This window comes from Muntiacus reevesi, chromosome 4 (assembly GCF_963930625.1).
Source record: "Muntiacus reevesi chromosome 4, mMunRee1.1, whole genome shotgun sequence".
Taxonomy (NCBI): domain Eukaryota; kingdom Metazoa; phylum Chordata; class Mammalia; order Artiodactyla; family Cervidae; genus Muntiacus; species Muntiacus reevesi.
Window position 1 is genome coordinate 107,035,980 of NC_089252.1, and position 22,461 is coordinate 107,058,440.

At 42.7% G+C, this 22,461-nt stretch overlaps 1 protein-coding gene across 1 annotated transcript in view; it reads right to left on the minus strand.

The window, feature by feature from the left end:
* Positions 1-10,045: 10,045 nt before the first annotated feature.
* LOC136167471 (IQ domain-containing protein F3-like) overlaps positions 10,046-22,461 on the minus strand; it is a 67,095-nt gene continuing 54,679 nt past the window's right edge. Inside the window, exons 5-6 of the mRNA XM_065935032.1 lie at positions 12,354-12,401; positions 10,046-11,392 (exon numbers count right to left, since the gene is read on the minus strand). Coding sequence (XP_065791104.1) covers positions 10,994-11,392; positions 12,354-12,401 — 447 coding nt within the window. The 3' untranslated portion in view covers positions 10,046-10,993. The remainder of the gene's footprint in view (positions 11,393-12,353; positions 12,402-22,461) is intronic.

The following is a 22,461-nucleotide window of genomic DNA, read 5'->3' on the forward strand; positions in this document are numbered from 1 at the left end:
CAATCCCTTAGATTTCCCCATAGTTGGAAGGCAGATGGTTCTATCAATGTCAGGTCTATACTTTTCCTTGAGGTCCATACAATTGTACGTAGCAGTTGTTCACTTATATTGTTGTGCAGTATACCATTGTATGAAGGTACTATGATCTATTTAGTCATTCACCCATTTGGGTTGTTTTCAAGTTTTTAGCTATTATATAACTACAAAATTTTGTAGAAGCTTTCATTTGAACATATGTTTTCAGTTCTCTTGAGTATATATCTAGGTGCTGGGTTATTCATAATTCCATAATTAACTTTCTGAGAGACTACAAAACTGTTTTCCACAGCAGTTACTCCATTTTATATTTCCATGAGTAATGTGTGAGAGATCTAGTTTTTCTAATCTTCATTCATCTCTTATATTGCAGATACTGTTATATTTCAGAGATGGAGTCAACAGCATTTTATGGTGGACTGATGTGGAAGGGAATGAGTGGAGGAAAGTAAAAATGAGTATTCAGAGAGAATTCCTCTGAATCAAGCAGACTGGGTGAACGGTCAAGGAAGGTAATTTTTTTTTTTTTTTTTTTTGGTAGCACCATGTGGTATGTGGGATCTTAGTTCCCTAACCAGGGATTGAACTTGTGTCCCCTGCACTGGAAGTGCAGATTCTTAGCAACTGGGCCACCAGGGAAGTCCCTAATTTTGGTCATTTTTGCCAACAGTCTCTCTCATTGAGTACTTCTGATGAGTATTGTTTCTATGGAGTTGGGGGAATGGAAAGCACAATTGGAGTGAGTTTAGGAGAGAACGGGAACAATAGAAGGGGAGGCAGTGACAACATATTTTGCTTTGAGAAGATGTAAAACCTGGAATAGGAGATAGTCAAGCATGGACTTTTTAATTATGAGGGATAGTTTGTAGGCTGATGGGAATGACTTGGTGAAAAGGTGGAAACTGATTCAGAGAAATGAAATTACAGGATGACATCATTGCAAAGGTAAGAGGTGACAGTGAACAAAAGATAAAAAAAGAATACAAGAAGAGCAAAGTGGAGGGGGTAGCCTCAGATAGGGTAAAGACAGTTCATTTCAACTCAAGGAAGGCAAAAAGTGTGGTGCAAATGATGTTGAGATGGAGGATGAGATGACAGCAAGATGGGTTCCAGTCTGCTGCTGTTTCCTCCATTAAGTGTGTGGTAATATCATCGTTTGAGGTTAAGAAGAAAAGAGGGAGAACTGATCATTTGAAGAGACAGGAAATAATGTAAAATCTTCAGGTCAGGAAGCAAGATTATAACCTATTTACAAAACCAAAATAGAGTCACAGATGTAGAAAACAAACATGTGTTTACCAAAGGGTAACGGGGGGAGGGATAAATTAGGAGATCAGGTTTGACATACACACATTAGTATATATTAAACAGATGAACCTACTGTATAGCACAGAGAACTCTGTTCAATATTCTATAACGACCTATATGTGCAAAGAATCTAAAAAGAGTGGATATATGTATATGTACAACTGATTCACCTTGCTGCACAGCAGAAACTATTACAACATTGTAAATCAAGTATGATCTGTCAGAGGGCAGACAGAATGAAAACCATAATCACAGAAAACTAACCAATCTGATCACATGGATCACAGCCTTGTCTACTCAGTGAAACTATGAGCCATGCCGTGTAGGGCCAAAGCTAGTGGAGGTGATGGAATTCCAGATGAGCTATTTCAAATCCTCAAAGATGATGCTGTGAAAGTGCTTCACTCAATATGCCAGCAAATTTGGAAAACTCAGTGGTGGCCACAGGACTGGAAAAGGTCCAGTTTTCATTCCAATCCCAAAGAAGGGCAATGCCAAAGAATGTTCAAGCTACCTCACAATATCACTCATCTCACATGCTTGCAAGGTCATGCTCAAAATCCTCCAAGCTAAGCTTCAACAGTACTTGAACTGTGAACTTCCAGGTGTACAAGCTGGATTTAGAAAAGGCAGAGGGACCAGGGATCAAATTGCCAACATCCATTGGATCATCAAAAAAGCAAGAGAATTCTAGCAAGAACACCTACTTCTGCTTCACTGACTATGCTAAAGGCTTCAACTGTGTGGATCACAACAAACTGTGGAAAATTTTTAAAGAGATAGGAATACCAGACTACTTTACCTGCCTCCTAAGAAACCTGTATATAAGAAGCAATAGTTAGAACTAGACATGGAACAATAGACTGGTTCAAAATTGGGAAAGGAGTACATAAAGTCTGTATATTGTCACCCTGCTTATTTAACTTCTATGCAGAGTACATCACGTGAAATGCCAGGTAGGATGAAGCACAAGCTGGAATCAAGTGTTGGGAGAAATATCAATAACCTCAGATATGAAGATGATACCACCCTTATGGCAGAAAGCAAAGAGGAACTAAAGAGCCTCTTGATGAAGGTGAAAGAGGAGAGTGAGAAAGTTGGCTTAAAACTCAACATTCAGAAAACTAAGATCATGGCATCTGGTCCCATCACTTCATGGCAAATTGATGGGGAAACAGTAGAAACAGTGACAGACTTTATTTTTGGGGGCTCCAAAATCACTGTGGATGGTGACTGCAGCCACAAAATTTAAAGACGTTTGCTCCTGGGAAGAAAAGCTATGACAAACCTAGTCAGCATGTTAAAAAGCAGAGACATTACTTTTCCATGAAAGGTCTGTCTAGTCAAAGCTATGGTTTTTCCAGTAGTAATGTATGGATGTTGAGAGCTGGACCATAAAGAAGGCTGAGCACCAAAGAACTGATGCTTTGAACTGTGGTGTTGGCGAAGACTCTTGAGGGTCCTTTGGACTGCAAATAGATCCAACCAGTCTATCCTAAAGGAAATCAGTCCTGAATATTCATGGAAGGACTGATGCTTAAGCTGAAACTCCAATACTTTGGCCACCTGATGCAAAGAGCTGGCTCAGTGGAAAAGGCCCTGATGTTGGGAAAGACAAAAGGCACAAGAAGGGGATGACAGAGGATGAGATGGTTGGATGGCATCACTGACTCAATGGACATGAGTTTGAACAAACTCTGGGAGATGAAGGACAGGGAAGCCTGGTGTGCTGCAGTCCATGGGCTCGCAGAGTCAGACATGACTGAGCAACTGAACAACAACAACAAATCATGTATACTTCAATAGAATTTTTTTTAAAAGATGGACCGAGCAGAAGCACGGCTGTGAGGAGCTACCCCTCGCCCAAGGTCAGGGGTAGCGACCGAGAGCGCCAGGCTGCGACAGTGCAAGAGCAGCGGCCGAGAGGAGCTTCCCCACGTCAGGTAAGGGGCTCCGGCCAGCCGAGAGGAGCTACCACATGCAGGAGGTCAGGGGCGGCGGCCGAGAGGAACTACCCCCACCCCGGAGGTCAGGGGCCCTGCCTGAGAGGAGCTACCCCACCTCCAAGGAGCGGCTGCTGCCCGGGTGCAGGAGGGCCGAGAGGAGCAACTCCACGTCCAAGGTCAGGAGGGGTGGCCATGAGAAGATACCCCTCGTCCAAGGTAAGGAGCAGCGGCTGCGCTTTGCTGGAGCAGCCGTGAAGAGATACCCCACGTCCAAGGTAAGAGAAACCCAAGTAAGACGGTAGGTGTTGCGAGAGGGCATCAGAGAGGCAGACACACTAAAACCATAATCCTAGAAAACTAGCCAACTTGATCACAGGACCACAGTCTTGTCTAACTCAATGAAACTAAGCCACACTGTGTGGGGCCACCCATGACGGTAGGGTCATGGTGGAGAGGTCTGACAGAATGTGGTCCACTGGAGAAGGGAATGGCAAACCACCTCAGTATTCTTGCCTTGAGAACCCCACGAACAGTATGAGAAGGCAAAATGATAGGATACTGAAAGAGAAACTCCCCAGGTCAGTAGGTGCCCAATATGCTACTGGAGATCAGTGGAGAAATAACTCCAGAAAGAATGAAGGGATGGAGCCAAAGCAAAAACAATACCCAGTGGTGGATGGGACTGGTGTTAGAAGCAAGGTCTGATGCTGTAAAGAGCAATATTGCATAGGAACCTGGAATGTTAGGTCCATGAATCAAGGCAAATTGGAAGTGGTCAAACAGGAGATGGCAAGAGTGAATGTTGCCATTCTAGGAATCAGCGAACTAAAATGGACTGGAATGGGTGAATTTAACTCAGATGACCATTATATCTACTACTGTGGGCAAGAATCCCTTAGAAGAAATGGAGTAGCCACCATAGTCAACAAAAGAGTCCAAAATGCAGTACTTGGATGCAATCTCAAAAACAACAGAATGATCTCTGTTCGTTTCCAAGGCAAACCATTAAACATCACGGTAATCCAAGCCTATGCCCCAACCAGTAATGCTGAAGAAGCTGAAGTTGAACGGTTCTATGAAGACCTACAAGACCTTTTAGAACTAACACTCAAAAAAGATGTCCTTTTCATTATAGGGGACTGGAATGCAAAAGTAGGAAATCAAGAAACACCTGGAGTAACAGGCAAATTTGGCCTTGGAGTACAGAATGAAGCAGGGCAAAGGTTAATAGTTTTGTCAAGAGAACGCACTGGTCATAGCAAACACCCTCTTCCAACAGCACAAGAGAAGACTCTACACATGGACATCACCAGATGGCCAACATCGAAATCAGATTGATTATATTATTTGCAGCCAAAGATAGAGAAGCTTTATACAGTCAGCAAAAACAAGACCTGGAGCTGACTGTGGCTCAGATCATGAACTCCTTATTGCCAAATTCAGACTTAAACTGAAGAGAGTAGGGATAACCACTAGACCATTCAGGTATGACCTAAATCAAATCCCTTATGAATATACAGTGGAAGTGAGAAATAGATTTAAGGGACTAGATCTGATAGACAGAGAGCCTGATGAACTATGGATGAAGGTTTGTGACATTGTACAGGATACAGGGATCAAGACCATCCCCATGGAAAAGAAGTGCAAAAAGGCAAAATGGCTTTGTGAGGAGGCCTTACAAATAGCTGTGAAAAGAAGAGAAGCAAAAAGCAAAGGAGAAAAGGAAAGATATTCCCATTTGATTGCAGAGTTCCAAAGAATAGCAAGGAGAGATAAGAAAGCCTTCCTCAGCGATCAGTGCAAAGAAATAGAGGAAAACAACAGAATGGGAAAGACTAGAGATCTCTTCAAGAAAATTAGAGATACCAAGGGAACATTTCATGCAAAGATGGGCTCAATAAAGGACAGAAATGGTATAGACCTAACAGAAGCAGAAGATATTAAGAAGAGGTGGCAAGAATACACAGAAGAACTGTACAAAAAAGATCTTCACAACCCAGATAATCACAATCTGGTGGATCACACAAGTGGTGTGATCACTCACCTGGAGCCAGACATCCTGGAATGTGAAGTCAAGTGGGCCTTAGAAAGCATCACTATGAACAAAGCTAGTGGAAGTGATGGAATTCCAGTTGAGCTATTTCAAATCCTGAAAGATGATGCTGTGAAAGTGCTGCACTCAATACGTCAGCAAATTTGGAAAACTCAACAGTGGCCACAGGACTGGAAAAGGTCAGTTTTCATTCCAATCCCAAAGAAGGGCAATGCCAAAGAATGCACAAACTACCACACAATTGCACTCATCTCACACGCTAGTAAAGTAATGCTCAAAATTCTCCAAGCCAGGCTTCAGCAATACGTGAACCAAGAACTTCCAGATGTTTAAGCCGGTTGTAGAAAAGGCAGAGGAACCAGAGATCAAATTGTCAATATCTGCTGGATCATTGAAAAAGCAAGAGAGTTCCAGAAAAACATCTATTTCTGCTTTATTGACTACGCCAAAGCCTTCGACTGTGTGGATCACAATAATCTGTGGAAAATTCTAAAGGACATGGGAATACCAGACCACCTGATCGGCCTCTTGAGAAACCTGTATGCAGGTCAGGAAGCAACAGTTAAAACTGGACATGGAACAACAGACTGGTTCCAAATAGGAAAAGGAGTACATCAAGGCTGTGTATTGTCACCCTGCTTTTTTAACTTCTATGCAGAGTACATCATGAGAAATGCTGAGCTGGAAGAAGCACAAGCTGGAATCAAGATTGCTGGGAGAAATATCAATAACCTCAGATATGCAGATAACACCACCCTTATGGCAGAAAGTGAAGAAGAACTAAAAAGCCTCTTGAAAGTGAAAGAGGAGAGTGAAAAAGTTGGCTTAAAAACAACATTCAGAAAACTAAAATTATGGCATCTGGTAGATGGGGAGACAGTGGAAACAGTGTCAGACTTTATTTTTGGGGGCTCCAAAATCACTGCAGATGGTGACTGCAGCCATGAAATTAAAAGACGCTTACTCCTTGGAAGGAAAGTTATGACCAACCTAGGCAGCATATTAAAAAGCAGAGACATTACTTTGCCAAAAAATGTCCATCTGGTCAAGGCTATGGTTTTTCCAGTGGTCATGTATGGATGTGAGAATCGGACTGTGAAGAAAGCTAATTGCCGAAAAATGGATCCTTTTGAACTGTGGTGTTGGAGAAGACTCTTGAGAGTCCCTTGAACTGCAAGGAGATCCAACCAGTCCATTCTGAAGGAGATAAGTCCTGGGTGTTCATTGGAAGGACTGATGTTGAAGCTGAAACTTCAATACTTTGGCCACCTCATGCAAAGAGTTGACTCATTGGAAAAGACCCTGATGCTGGGAGAGATTGGGGGCAGGATGAGAAGGGGACGACAGAGGATGAGATGGCTGGATGGCATCACTGATTCGATGAGCATGAGTGTGAGTAAACTCCAGGAGTTTGTGATGGACAGGGAGGCCTGGAGTGCTGCGATTCATGAGGTCGCAAAGAGTCGGATATGACTGAGCGACTGAATTGAACTGAAGCTTATAGAGAAGAACCTTTAAAGTCTGATCAAGGTTTTCTCACTTCTGCTTTGAAGGATAGAAGGCAAAACTCAGAGACCATGGTGACTGAAATTATTATTGCTGTGATCAGTTTTAAGGGATGACAAGTGTCACCAAACAGGATTCTATGGGGCTTTCCCAGGACAGATCCCCTCCATGTTCTCTGCTGGCCTCTTATTTATGGGGAAAAAAAAAAGAAAAAAACTTTAGTCAAAGAATAAATTTAATCAGAAAAATGAAAAAAAAGCAAAAACAAAGACAAGCAGTCAAACAAGACAAAATACTTGTTTAGCCCTTAAACAAACTCAAAGACCTTTAGTTCCTCCTTAAGGGCTATAGATAATGTTCTGAGCCATATCCTTTGAGTTGTTTTACAGATACTGAAAACCCCACGAAGTGGAAAAAGTTAACTGTATTCTGCACAAGCATGTATACTCCAGACAGTTGAAACCAAAAGGTTCATGATGTTTACTCCCAGTTTCTCACTACCAACCAATCAATAGGATCCATAATCTGATCATGTATGTCGCAACCCTCTCCTCAGCATATAGCCCCTTCTTCTTTTCCTTATATTGACTACAAACAAAATCTAAACAGTGAGGAATTGATTCTTTGGGACATGAGTCCACCTTCTCCCCAGGACTGCCAACTTCCTCAGTAAAGCTATCTTTCTTTTTATGTAACACTGGTCTCTCGGTATTGGATTCTTAAATGACAAGCAGCTGAACCTAAGTTTGGTAACACAGGCACTAGGGAAATACCAGTGCTCCAAGTGTGGTGAACATTTGTTACCATCAAGATAAGTACAGAGATTAAGAGTAACCATTTAGAAACTTTTAAAGCAATTTGACAAGACTGGGAGCTGACTGTGGTTCAGATCATGAACTTCTTATTGCCAAATTCAGACTGAAATTGAAGAAAGGGGAGGAAACCACTAGACCATTCAGGTATGACCTAAATAAAATCCTTTATGACTATACAGTGGAAATGACAAATAGATTTAAGGGACTAGATCTGATAGACAGAGAGCCTGATGAACTATGGACGGAGGTTTGTGACATTGTACAGGATACAGAAATCAAGATCATCCCCAAGAAAAAGAAATGCAAAAAAGCAAAATGGCTGTCTGAGGAGGCCTTACAAATAGCTGTGAAAAGAAGGGACGTGAAAAGCAAAGGAGAAAAGGAAAAATACACCCATTTGATTGCAGAGTTCCAAAGAATAGCAAGGAGAGATAAGAAAGCCTTCCTCAGGGATCAATGCAAAGAAATAGAGGAGAACAATAGAATGGGAAAGACTAGAGATCTCTTCAAGAAAATTAAGAGAGATCAAGGGAACATTTCATGCAAAGATGGGCTCAAAAAAGGACAGAAATGGTATGGGTCTAACAGAAGCAGAAGATGTTAAGAAGAGGTGGCAAGAATACACAGAAGAACTATACAAAAAAGATCTTCACGACCCAGACAATCACGATGGTGTGATCACTCACATAGAGCCAGACACCCTGGAATCCAAAGTCAGGTGGGCCTTAGGAAGCATCACTAGGAACAAAGCTAGTGGAGGTGATGGAATACCAGATGAGCTATTTCAAATCCTAAAAGATGATGCTGTGAAAGTGCTGCACTCAATACGTCAGCAAATTTGGAAAACTCAGCAGTGGCCACAGGACTGGAAAAGGTCAGTTTTCATTCCAATCCCAAAGAAAGGCAATGCCAAAGAATGCTCAAACTACCACACAATTGCACTCATCTCACACGCTAGTAAAGTAATGCTCAAAATTCTCCAAGCCAGGCTTCAGCAATACGTGAACTGTGAACATTCAGATGTTCAAGCTGGATTTAGAAAAGGCAGAGGAACCAGAGATCAAATTGCCAATATCTGCTGGATCATCAAAAAAGCAAGAGAGTTCCAGAAAAACATCTATTTCTGCTTTATTGACTATGCCAAAGCCTTTGACTGTGTGGATCACAATAACCTGTGGAAAATTCTAAAGGACATGGGAATACCAGACCATCTGATCAGCCTCTTGAGAAACCTGTATGCAGGTCAGGAAGCAACAGTTAAAACTGGACATGGAACAACAGACTGGTTCCAAATACGAAAGGGAGTATATCAAGGCTGTGTATTGTCACCCTGCTTATTTAACTTCTATGCAGAGTACATCATGAGAAACGCTGGGCTGGAGGAAGCACAAGCTGGAATCAAGATTGCCGGGAGAAATATCAATAACCTCAGATATGCAGATAACACCACCCTTATGGCAGAAAGTGAAGAACTAAAGAGTCTCTTGATGAAAGTGAAAGAGCAGAGTGAAAAAGTTGGCTTAAAAACAACATTCAGAAAACTAAAATCATGGCATCTGGTCCCATCATTTCACGGGAAATAGATGGGGAGACAGTGGAAACAGTGTCAGACTTTATTTTTGGGGGCTCCTAAAATCATTGCAGATGGTGACTGCAGCCATGAAATTAAATGATGCTTATTCCTTGGAAGGATATTTATGACCAACCTAGACAGGCATATTGAAAAGGAGAGACATTACTTTGCCAACAAAGGTCCGTCTGGTCAAGGCTATGGTTTTTCCAGTGGTCATGTATGGATGTGAGAGTTGGACTATAAAGAAAGCTAGTGCAGAAGAATTGATGCTTTTGAACTGTGGTGTTGGAGAAGACTCTTGAGAGTCTCTTGGACTGCAAGGAGATCCAACCAGTCCATCCTAAAGGAGATCAGTCCTGGGTGTTCATTGGAAGGACTGATGTTGAAACTGAAACTCCAATACTTTGGCCACCTGATGTGAAGAGTTGACTCATTTGAAAAGACCGTGATGCTGGGAAAGACTGAGGACAGGAGGAGAAGGGGATGACAGAGGATGAGATGGTTGGATGGCATCACCGACTCAATGGACATGGGTTCGGGTGAACTCCAGGAGTTGGTGTTGGACAGGGAGGCCTGGAGTGCTGCGGTTCATGGGGTCGCAAAGAGTTGGACACAACTGAGTGACTGAACTGAAAACTATTTGAAATAGTAATTTTATGTATGTTCTAATAATTACAAACAAGCCTTGTATTCTATATGCTTTTCCATTTATTTTCATCAAAATTTGCTTGTTTTACAAAATAATTGGCCTATGATGGACTGAACATTTTAAAAAAATGGTCCTTCCCCATATACAGCCTGCAAAACAATGGTCTTCAGTGCAATCACAGGAATGAATGACTAAGCTAGGGTGGAAGTCAAAATCACAGGAGGTGAGAGGCAAGAAGCATGGGGGCATCATCCAGTCAATGTTGAAGTCACAAAGAATGGTGTCATACATAAAGTGGAGGTGTTTGATATCAGTGGGAGCCTTATTTGTGTTTAGCACCCTTGAGAAGCTTGCAATGATGGAACCAGAGATCTAATTGCCAATATCTGCTGGATCATCAAAAAAGCAAAAGAGCAATGATGGAATTTTCCAAAGAAAATAGCATCCAGATACAACAAAGACCCCATCATGTGCTGCAACTAAGACCCAACACAGCCAAATAAACTAATTTTAAAAAAGAAAATAGAATCTAAATTAGCATGAAGCTTGCAAAACCTTGTGTCCAGTCATCACTCAGGCCAGCCTCCTGTGGTTTCTCTGGGCTGCTCTGTTCCCAGAACAGCGAGCCAAGAGCCTGACTTCTGTCTGGGGCTTGCCAAACACATAGCCAATGGGTGCAATCCTCGCTGGGTCCCAGTGGCAGGCTGAGTGTGTAGCATGTCTTCACTCTCATATGAGGAGGTACCCAGAGTCTTCAGAAATACAAAGTCCAATGCCTCCCAATTGCGAGTTTAGGAGACAAGACTGATGATGGAGATGTGGAATGGGACATCTGGCTCTGCATATATGAGGTCACCCTCAGGCAGCAGTTTCTGATTTGGATACAGGGGCACATGGCTACTGTGGGTCCAAACAGGGGCCATAGGCACTGAGGGGCAGGAGTGGGGGTAGGAGGGGGAGATACCTATATTGAAGTAGTCCCTGAGTAGAAGAGGGCAGGGCCTGAATCATTGGGGTCCCCATCCTGAGACAGTCACTGAAACACACAAAACCTGGTCAGACATTTATTGGGGTGGTGGAGCCAGTTCTCCACCCTATAGTATTCTCTTAGATTGATAGGATTTCAATATGGAACTCTGGCTGGTTGAAAGCACCTCCATATTGTGCCTGTGAAACATCACTGGTCTGAAAGGTGAAGCAGCTCTTTGGAGCCTGTAGTATGCATACAGCGTTGCACACTTGGCAGTAACGTTGATGGCACTGCCACATGCGAACCCAAGACTGGAGCTTGACTGCTGCCTGCTCCTGGATTATATAGATCTTCAATGAGAGCTGCCGCCGCATATTCAACTTCCTCCACAGGACTGTTTTCCACCAGTACTGAATCATCCAGGCCCTGAGGGCGGCTGCCAGCAGGGTCCTACGCACCAGGGTTCCACGCCACCAGGCCTGGATCTTCCCAGCCGCCTTCATCCTTGTTATCTGGCGTTGTTTTGCAAGAAGCAACTAACCAAGCAAAGCAGAAGACTCCTAGTGAATTTGTCACCATCAACCACAGCTGTGGTGTCTGCCACAAAGGACCTCCGATTGTCTCTTTGAACAATCAGCCTTTTCCCTGGTGGTTCTCAGGGCCCAGGAACCTTGGGTGGGGTTCTGGTTCTACCTCTGTCTTGTCTATGCCCACAAACACATCTGCTTACCCTCTGAGTCACAGTGTCTTTGTCTGTATAAAATGAGGATATGCTTGCCCTGTGGTCTTCACAGGTTCATGGAATCAGTGGAAACACTTTCTGATCCAGAAGACCAGACATGGATGTGAGGAACCAAAAGGTCCTCATGAGGATTAAACTCTGAACTTATAGCTTGCATTTCAGCCCAGATTCCAGCCTGTGATGCTACCTCCTGGTGCCTTACACCATCACAGCCCCCTCGTAGCTTCCTCCACCTCATTTCTTTTGACTTCCACTATTCTTTCCTGGTGGCTCAGATGGCAAAGAATCTGCCTGAAATGCGGGAGACTGGCTTGGATTCCTGTGTCGGGAAGATCCCCTGGAGAATGGAATGGCAATCCACTCCAGTATTCTTACCTGGATAATCCCATAGACAGAGGAGACTGAGGGCTACAGTCCATGGGGTTGCAAAGAGTCAAATACCGCTGAGCAACTAACACTTTCTCTATCTCTCAATCGCTCTCATATCCTTCTAGGCCCAGGATGCCCTTTCTCCAGCTCTCTAGTTTTCACTGAGGTGTGTCTCACCTTCCGTGTGGTCTGTCAGTATCCTGATTCCTCGCTTCTCTACCATCTCTCTCCCTCCCTCACCCAGAATATGGAGGGAATATACCAGGACAGGAAGGCACCACTGAGCTGATTCCTGTGAGACTAGAGATGAAGCCTTTACTTTCAGGGACCCTGGAGTCAGAAGGCCAATGGTCTGAGGTTCCCGCATGCTCCTGGGCCCCACCTACCTTCCTTTTCCTCTCTTTCTCTAGATCATCATTATCTGGTTCAGGCTTCTGCAATCAGAACACAGGGAGAAAGCATGAGTGAGGACCAGTCTCTGTGCAAAGTTCTCAAAGCCCCAGCTCTCTGTTCTTTTCCAGGGTCCTTGAAGTCATCTAGTGCTTCCCTTGGCCATGGGGCAACTCCCCACTCTTGGGGAAGGGAGTGTCTAAGTCTTACACAGCATTTACTGCCCATGGTTTTGGGGCAGTGGTTGAGGTGTTCATATCCCTCTCTGGTCGCTGCTCCATTGGTCTTGGCAGAGGCAGGAAGGATGGTAGATGAGGAGATAGCCATGATGTCACAAGGGCAACTATGACCCAAGGACCATGTTGCCTTCTCCAGGCTCAAACTTGTTGGATAAAGTGGAAACACCTGCATTTCCCTCCTGCTAGGGATGCACCAGGGTCTTTGGTAGAACCACATCCCCTGAGAGTGTGTCTTGTCCCAAGAATGATCTCTGGTTTGGTCTACCCACAAAATCATCCTGTCCTCAGCTACTGAGCAGAGCAGCTCACATAATGCAGAGGAAGGTGCATAGGCTCAGGCTGCTCTCCACACCCTCCCATTTTCTGTGCAATGGTGCCCTTCTTCAACAGGTGAGAAAGTCCCTCCTCTAATGGGGAAGAGTATTGGGTATGGATGGTGAGCAGAAGGGGCCAAGGAAGGTTTGGGATGGATGCACCTCAGTCAATTTCTGCTCCCTCTTTCCAGCTGCTGTCCTTCTATAGCTGTTGAGTTGCACTCAGCAGGCCAATGTTATATTCCTTATAACAAAAGAAGCCCTTTCATCCTGTCTGAAATATAGTGGGCAGGAGGAATTTCCCAAATGATCATTACCTAGGAGACAGGCAATATCTCAGACTCCTCCTGTAGTGGCAGTGGTCATTTAAAGTTAATTAGGTATTCAGGCTTGCTTCAAAAGCCATCAGTTTTCTGACTGTCTCCACAGTCACTTCCCAGTCATGTTCACACTCTCTCTCTCCAGATCTCAGTTAACAGGCTGACATGGCCTCTTCATTTCAAAGTATTATCTATCAACTTTCCACCAAAGAAGATGATTTAGTTTTTCTGCCCCATTCCAAACAACCCCACATTTTCCTCTCCTCATTTTCCCTATGAGGTTATTTGCAACTTAGGTCCAATCATGACTTAGTGTTTATGTTATCATAACAAGAGAGTGCTACTGACAGCCATACCATGAAGTACACTCTTGATCCCCTTTCTCTTCCCATGCAGCTTCATAGAAACACTTTTTATTATGAAAATGTTTATATATATATAATTTGATGACAGTGACTCTATATGTACTCATGACCCAGAATAATCTGTTTTTATCCTCTGAATTAATTTCTAAGTGACCTCCAAGGATTCTCTACAACAGACAATGCTGCAAGGAGCATCTTCCTATCGTTCTGCAGCTGTGGGAGGCATTCTCCAGGGTCACACACAGGGTGGCTTGCAGAGCCACACACAGGTGGCTCCTCCACACCACAAAATCCTTACAAACTGCTCTCCACAGTGGCAGATCCGATCTAACTTCTGTCAATTATTTTCCTTAAACTGAAAATGCAAAGTGGTGTCGCCTTGCTGTTTTACTTTGCATTTCTCTTGATTAGAGACTTGTGTGAGACAGTCAGTGAGACTTCTCTGAGACATGGTGTGACTCAAGGGTAAGTATCTGGGTTCCAGTCTTGATATAGATTCTTTCTGGCTGTGTGAACTTGAGGCAGGAGATAGGTGGGCTCCAGGCTGAGCAGCTGAAGTTTGTCCCCTGTGGAGAGATACTCCCAAGATGAAGATAATAGCAGGAGCAAGAGAGGAGCTGAGCCCTGCCTAGACAAAAGATAAAGAGACCACATATTTCTTATTCTAGAGGTCAAAGAGATCTTTCTGACTACACATGAGCAGAAAGGCTTCTTGGGGGCCAGAAAGAGAGGAGGCGCCACCCCATAGTAGATGATGTCAACCTATCGTTGGCCTCTTCACTAGAATCCATCTTGGCTAAGAGATGCACGCACACACATGGGAGGACCCTAAGTTAAACCAAACAGACTCAGAGCCAGGCAAGAGCAAGATGACTGGCTAGAAGAAACCTGTAAGAAATGCCCCATATAAGTGATTCAAACTACCATGAGGATAGGACTCTTTCCGAGCCCGCCTATGTGATTCTATTCACTTGTACTTTGTCCTTCTAATAAACATTTTACTTGTTTCACTACTTTCTGTGGAAATTTCTTCATGGAAATTCACCTTCTACAAAGCTGACAGGCCAGGGCCTTCTCACTGGCCACTAGCTTTTAATACTTATACAAATCTTATTAGTCAGATCATAGAGCAATCCTCTAATTTTTCAATATTTTCTACATTATCTTTAAACTCTGTCTTTTCTGTGTTACTTTTGAGAAGACTTTTTCCATTTTTTTAAGACTCAACTTTCAGGAGCTCTTTCCTGTTCTCTGAATGTTCTTTAAATGGCACACCATTTTTTAAAATTAATTAATTTTAATTGGAGGCTAATTACTTTGCAACATTGTGGTGGTTTTTGCCATACATTGACATGAATCAGCCATGGGTATACATGTGTCCCCCATCCTGAAACCCTGCCACCTCCCTCTCCACCCCATCCCTCTGGGTTGTCCCAGAGCACCAGCTTTGTGCTCTGCTTCATGCATTGAACTTGCACTGGTCATCTGTTTTACATATGATAAAATACAGGTTTCAATGCTTCTCTCTCATATCGTCCCACTCTCACCTTCTCCCACATGGTCCCAAAGTTTGTTCTTTACATTTGTGTCTCTTTTGCTGTCTTGCATATAGGGTCGTTGTTCCCATCTTTCTAAATTCCATATATATGCATTAATATACTATATTGGTGTTTCTCTCTCTGGTTTGCTTCACTCTGTATAACAGGCTCCAGTTTCATCCATCTCATTAGAACTGACTCAAATGCATTCTTTTTTATAGCTGAGTAATATTCCATTGTGTATATGTACCACAACTTCCTTATCCATTTGTCTGCCAATGGACACCTAGGTTGCTTCCATGTCCTGGCTATTGTAAACAGTGCTGCAAAGAACATTGGGGTACATGTGTCTCTTTCAATTATGGCTTCCTTGGTGTTATGCCCAGCAGTGGGATTGCTGGGTCTTATGGCAGTTCTATTTCCGGTTTTTAAAGGAATTTCCACACTGTTCTCCATAGTGGCTGTACTAGTTTGCATTCCCACCAACAGTGTAAGAAGGTTTCCTTTTCTCCACACCCTCTCCAGCATTTATTGTTTGTAGACTTTTTGATGGAAGCCATTCTGACGGGCATGAGATGGTACCTTGTGGTTTTGATTTGCATTTCTCTGATAATGAGTGATGTTGAGCTTCTTTTCACATGTTTGTTAGTTATCTGTATGTCTTCTTTGGAGAAATGTCTGTTTAGTTCTTTGGTCCATTTTTTGATTGGGTCATTTATTTTTATGGTATTGAGCTGCATGAGCTACTTGTATAGTTTGGAGATTAATTCTTTGTCAGTTGTTTTATTTGCTATTATTTTCTCCCGTTCTGAAGGCTGGCATATCATTCTTATTTCACTGATTTATCATCTCTTATCAGTCTAGAAAATTAGTTATAGTTGTTAGTTTGGGTTTTTTTTTAACCTTTTTCTTCTGTTCCCAGTATTGGCTCTATTTCTTTGAAGCCCTTTTTCCTGTTTGTGTTTTTTCTTAGTCTTTCATGTAAGCAGCTTTATGAAAATATCAATGATTTATGTTAAGTTGCCTATTTATGTATAACAGGAGAATGCTACTCAGTGTCCATGCAGTAAGGGCTAATAAGGCAGAGTTGGGTTTCATTTCAAACATCAGTACTCATTTGTTTTATCCTTTGGAACCTGTGGTAGATTGCTTTAGAGGCCTTATATTCACACCTTCTGCTATGGGACTGTGAAGCTTCTTTGCCTAAGGGAATGGAATCTGTCCTCCTGTGTGTTGGGTCTGGCTATGTGACTTGCTTTGGCCAGTAGAATAAAGGCAGCATGACATGAAAGTTTGACTTTGGCTTTGAAAGGTTTTGTCCATTAATGTTTGCCGTTTCATATTTTTGCCATTGCCAAGACAAGAAAATGCCTAGGTAGCTTGCTGGTGTGAGGAGAAGGATGAGAAATGTGGAGCAGAGCTTCCCCAGTCAAACCACCCCAGTTGAATGCAGCCTAGGTCAACATGCTTTACTGTTGCATTCAACTGAGGCTTATGGCAGTTTGCTATTCAAGCAACAATAATGGACTGATTCCCCAGAGAACAATCACAAAATTTGAGTCAGAGGGTAGGAAATGAAAGTTGACTGCAGGCCTTGAGGTAGCTGAGTTGGCACAGAAGGCTTGAGGTTTCACTATTCAGCCTACACACTTCCAATCAATCCCTCCATGCTAGTATGACACTTCACCTCTGCCTTCAGCAATGCGTGAAATCCTTGAGTTTAGATGTTCTTTGCTTTAAATTATTCAGAAAATAAAACCCTCTCCTGCTAGGGCAGAAGAGGGGCTATCACCAAATGATACACATGAAGGAGGGGAATGGCATGAGGGGAAATTCTACAAATCCTTAAATAAATGTTTAATCCTCACCTTAGACTCTTAACAGCTGGTGCGTCAACTTCACAGTATGTTATTATTACAAGTTTATAATGTATTTTATGTGACTGATCATTTTTCCAGTCTCTTTTTCTGTGGATATTTATTTATTCTTCAAAATGATACTTTTGCCTCAGTTTGGTAATTTCCCCAAAACTTCTAATGAGATTTTTATTGGAACTGAGGTTAATTTACAGATTAACTTAGAGATAATTGACAACTTTACAACTCAAAGTCATATTATCAATGATTATTTTTCCTATTTATTTAGATCTTCTTTTATATCCTTCTGAGCTGTGCACAAAGGCAGCATATGTAAATTCAAGGATATGCCCTTAAAGAGAATTAGCATGCCTTTCTCCTTCTCTTTCATCTTTACTGGCTAGATTGCAGATCTAATTATTGATCTTGAAGCTGCCATTTTGGATCATGAAGTGATCTTGGGATGAGAGGTCACCTATAGCATAGTAACAGATTGTAAGGGGAAAAGATTTCTTACCTTGTAGGTACTGTACCAGGCTTGGAACATCTGTTTGTAAACTTAAACCTCTTTTTGTTTAAACCACCATTACTTTAGTTCTGCTTTCATTTACAGCCACCACATAGTTAAACTCTACCCCAGTGATATGGGGGTATGATGGGCTGGGCCCAACAATCTGCTTTAATGAGACTCTCTATGTCATTGGGACCATTGGTAAAGTTTGAAAAACACTGCCCTATTTCCTGTAGATCCAGCATACATAAAAGGATCTCTTCATGGTAAGATGACCCACTATCTTTAGGAGGTAGAGCTCAGAGGTTATTCTTGAGTGAAGGCTGACATACACATGCTTTGCCTAAGCGGAGTAGAGGGCAAGAGAAGGACCTGACCAGTTCATTTAATCCTCATGCAGTTGTCTCAGGAATGAATGATGATTGCCTATGGCTTTGTTCCACTGACTAGCTGAACTAGGCAAAGGATAAAATTTCACATCTGGCTCTCAGGTGACCAATCCATGATTAGATTCACACTCAGACCATTCAAATTCTAGATGAGGCAACAAGAGCAAAGCACTGAGATGGGAAGGTGCTGGGTTTAGTTGATATTAACAGAGCCACCAGGGAAGGTATTGAGAGAGTGAGATGGCCAAGGCCAGGCTGTGTGGGGTTCTGTTGTCCCCAGGCGGGTGGGGGGCACTTTGGGAATTGGTCTAAATTGAATGGAAATGCTCTTGGATTGACAGAAATGACACTGTTAAAATGGCCATGCTACCCAAAGCAAACCACAGATTTAATGGATTTTTACTGAACTGAGCCACCAGGGAAGCCCAGATTTAACTTACCCATGTAATTTTTCACAGAACTGGAACATATAATCCTAAAATTTATATGGAACCATAAAAGACTGAGGATTGCCAAAGAAATCCTGAGGAAAAAGAACAAAGCAGGAAGCATAACCCTGCCAGACTTCAGAAAATACTACAAAGCTACAGTAATCCAAACAACATGGTATTGGCACAAAAACAGACTTATGGATCAAGAGAACCAAACAGATAGCCCATGATCAATCAATCACCTATGGTCAATTAATCTTCAACAAAGGAGGTGAGAATATATGATGGGAAAAAGACAGTCTCTTCAGCAAGTACTGCTGGGAAGTTGTACAGCCCCATGTAAATTAATGAAGTTAGAATACACCCTCACACCTACACACAAAAAAAACCCTACAAATGGCTTAAAGACTTAAATATAAGACAAGACACCATAAAACTCCTAGAATGGAATATAGGCAAAATATTCTCCAACATAAATCATATCAAGGTTTTCTTCAGTCAGTCTCCTAAGGCAACAGAAGTAAAAGCAAAAATAAAAGGGACCTAATCATCTACAAGCTTTTGCACAGCAAAGGAAACCACTGACAAAATGAAAACAAAACTATAGACCACACTATGAAGGAGTTTCCCTGGAGTTGGCTGACTTGGAAGCCCTGCAACACCATCTCTCCTACTCATGGCAGCCACTGCTAATTAATCACAGACCCCGCCCATCCAGCCCTGGGCTCTTAGAATCCTCCTTCAAATGGGACCCCAGATAACCTCAGAGCTGACCTGTGAGATGCCCAATATCTGCCATCATTTACTTTGACCCTTCACTGAGACAGGACCTCCTGAAGCTTGTCTGATAGAGACCTTGTGACACAGTGTTGGACCCGACCTGATCAGTTCTTTATTGGGAAGGGGATGCAGTCCGTAATCCGACAGATGTGTGATCCCAGAAAGATCTCAAGCTCAAGTCCTAGCTGTCTTGCTGTGAGTTCATAGCTGCCCCTAAAGAAGCCACGGGTATGGCAATTATGCCAGCGCCAGTAGACTTGGATGATGCGGACGGCATGGAGCAAACGGCAGTAACGAAGCCGGACGCGCCACATGCGAACCCAGGACTGTAGCCTGACCACTGCCCATTTTTCCTGAGCATAATACTGCAGTATAGCCCGTCGTTTCTTCTCCAGCAGCTCTGCCAGCTTCTGTTTCCACCAGTATTGAATGATACATGCTCTGAGAGCCGCATGCAGTAGCGTCCTACGCACCAGGGTGCCCCGCCACCATGCCTGGATTTTTATTGCTTGTAGCTCATTGTTTGTAACCACCTTTGGGGGTGGTTTTGGCTTTTCCACTGGGGGTGGCGGCTACAAGGAAAAAGAAGGGACACTCAGAAAATGTTACCAACCCACCTCAGCCCTGGCATGAGCTAGGAAGGGATCTTGATACTTCGTCAACAAGGGTCAATTCCTCAGTAGTTCCTGAGCACTGAGCAGGCCACTGGCTGGAGCCAGAAGACCAGACAGACGCCCTGTCTCCACCACTCTTGGTTTAACAGACACATCACAGCTGAACATGGAGTTTCACAGTCCTCATATGTTGCTTGGGGGCGCACCTGCCCTAGCTGTCACCTGGTTCCTTGGGCTTGTTTGGCCAGTCTAGAACAAGAACACCATGATCTATGGGTCAATGGGTTATTCTGTTGCACCCTGGGCCTGAAACCTACCTGGGAAGCATATCACTTCCCTTCAGATCACATCCACAGGCTGGAGAAGGGGCATCATTTGCTCTCCTTTCATGGCTGACACCAGCTCCAATGCACAACTTGCTGGTTTCTCTGTCAAATCATGGAGTTAGACATTTGCTTTCCCACATAGTTTGGAGCCCTGCTCATTTATTTCTCACTTTCACTTCTTTGGGTTCTCACATCTTCAACTTCAGTTAACTCATATATATGCACTCATGTAAACACACAGACACTCCCACACAATTCTAGACTTGGGTTTCTAACACCCAGTTGTGGATGTGACTGGTGATGAAAGTAAAGTCTGATACTGTAAAGAACAATATTGCATAGGAACCTAGAATGGTCCATGAATCAAAGAAAATTGGAAGTGATCAAACAGGAGATGGCAAGGGTGAACATTGACATTATAGTAATCAGTGACTAAAATGGACTGGAATGTGCGAATTTAATTCAGATGACCATTATATCTATTGTGGGCAAGAATCCCTTAGAAGAAATGGAGTAGCCCTCATAGTCAACAAGAGAGTCCAAAATGCAGTACTTGGGTGCAATCTCAAAAACGAAAGAATGATCTCTGTTCGTTTCCAAGTCAAACCATTCAGTATCATGGTAATCCAAGTCTATGCCTCAACCACTAATGCTGATGAAGCTGAAGTTGTACGGTTATATGATGACCTAGAAGACCTTCTAGAACTAACACCCAAAAAAGATGTCCTTTTCATTATAGGGGACTGGGATGCAAAAGTAGGAAGTAAAGAGATACCTGGAGTAAAAGGCAAGTTGACCTTGGAGCACAAAATGAAGCAGGGCAAAGGCTAACAGAATTTTGCCAAGAAAAAGTACTGGTCATAGCAAACACCCTCTTCCAACAGCACATGAGAAGACTCTACACGTGGATATCACCAGATGGTCAATACAGAAATCAGATTGATTATATTATTTGCAGCCAAAGATGGAGAAGCTCTATACAGTCAGCAAAAACAAGACTGGGAGCTGACTGTGGCTCAGATCGTGAACTCCTTATTGCCAAATTAAGACTTAAATTGAAGAAAATAGGGAAAATCACTAGACCATTCAGGTATGACCTAAATCAAATCCCTTATGATTATACAGTGGAAGTGACAAATAGATTCCAGGGATTAGATCAGATAGACAAAAGTGCCTGAAGAACTATGGACGGAGGTTCGTGACATTGTATAGGAGGCAGTGATCAAGACCATCCTCAAGAAAGAAATGCAAAAAGGCGAAATGGCTGTCTGAGGAGGCCTTACAAATAGCTGTGAAAAGAAGTGACGCGAAAAGCAAAGGAGAAAAGGAAAGATACACCCATTTGATTGCAGAGTTCCAAAGAATAGCAAGAAGAGATAAGAAAGCCTTCCTCAGGGATCAATGCAAAGAAATAGAGGAGAACAATAGAATGGGAAAGACTAGAGATCTTTTCAAGAAAATTAGAGATACCAAGGGAACATTTCATGCAAAGATGGGCTCAAAAAAGGACAGAAATGATATGGACCTAACAGAAGCAGAAGATACTAAGAAGAGGTGGCAAGAATACACAGAAGAACTATACAAAAAAGATCTTCACGACCCAGATAATCACGATGGTGTGATCACTCACCTAGAGTCAGACATCCTGGAATCCAAAGTCAGGTGGGCCTTAGGAAGCACCACTAGGAACAAAGCTAGTGGAGGTGATGGAATACCAGCTGAGCTATTTCAAGTCCTAAAAGATGATGCTATGAAAGTGCTGCAGTCAATATGTCAGCAAATTTGGAAAACTCAGCAGCGGCCACAGGACTGGAAAAGGTCAGTTTTCATTCTAATCCCAAAGAAGGGCAATGCCAAAGAATGTCCAAACTACTGCACAATAGCACTCATCTCACACGCTAGCAAAGTAATGCTCAAAATTCTCCAAGCCAGGTTTCAACAGTATGTGAAATCGAGAACTTTCAGATGTTCAAGCTGGATTTAGAAAAGGCCGAGGAACCAGAGATCAAATTGCCAACATCTGTCTGATCATAGAAAAAGCAAGAGACATGTAAATCCATGGCTAATTCAAGTCAATGTATGACAAAAACCACTACAATATTGTAAAGTAATTAGCTTCCAACTAATAAAAATAAATGAAAATAAATAAATAAATAAAATAAAACTTAAAAAAAAAAAAAAAGAAAAAGCAAGAGAATCCCAGAAAACAATTACTTCTGCTTTATTGACTATGCCAAAGCCTTTGACTGTGTGGATCACAACAAACTGTGGAATGTTGTGATGGGGAATACCAGATCACCTTGCCTGCCTCCTGAGAAATTTTTATGCAGATCAAGAAGAAACTGCTACAATCAGACATGAACAATGGACTGGTTTCAAATTGAGCAACTATCACTTCCATTGTACACGAAAGGAGTACAT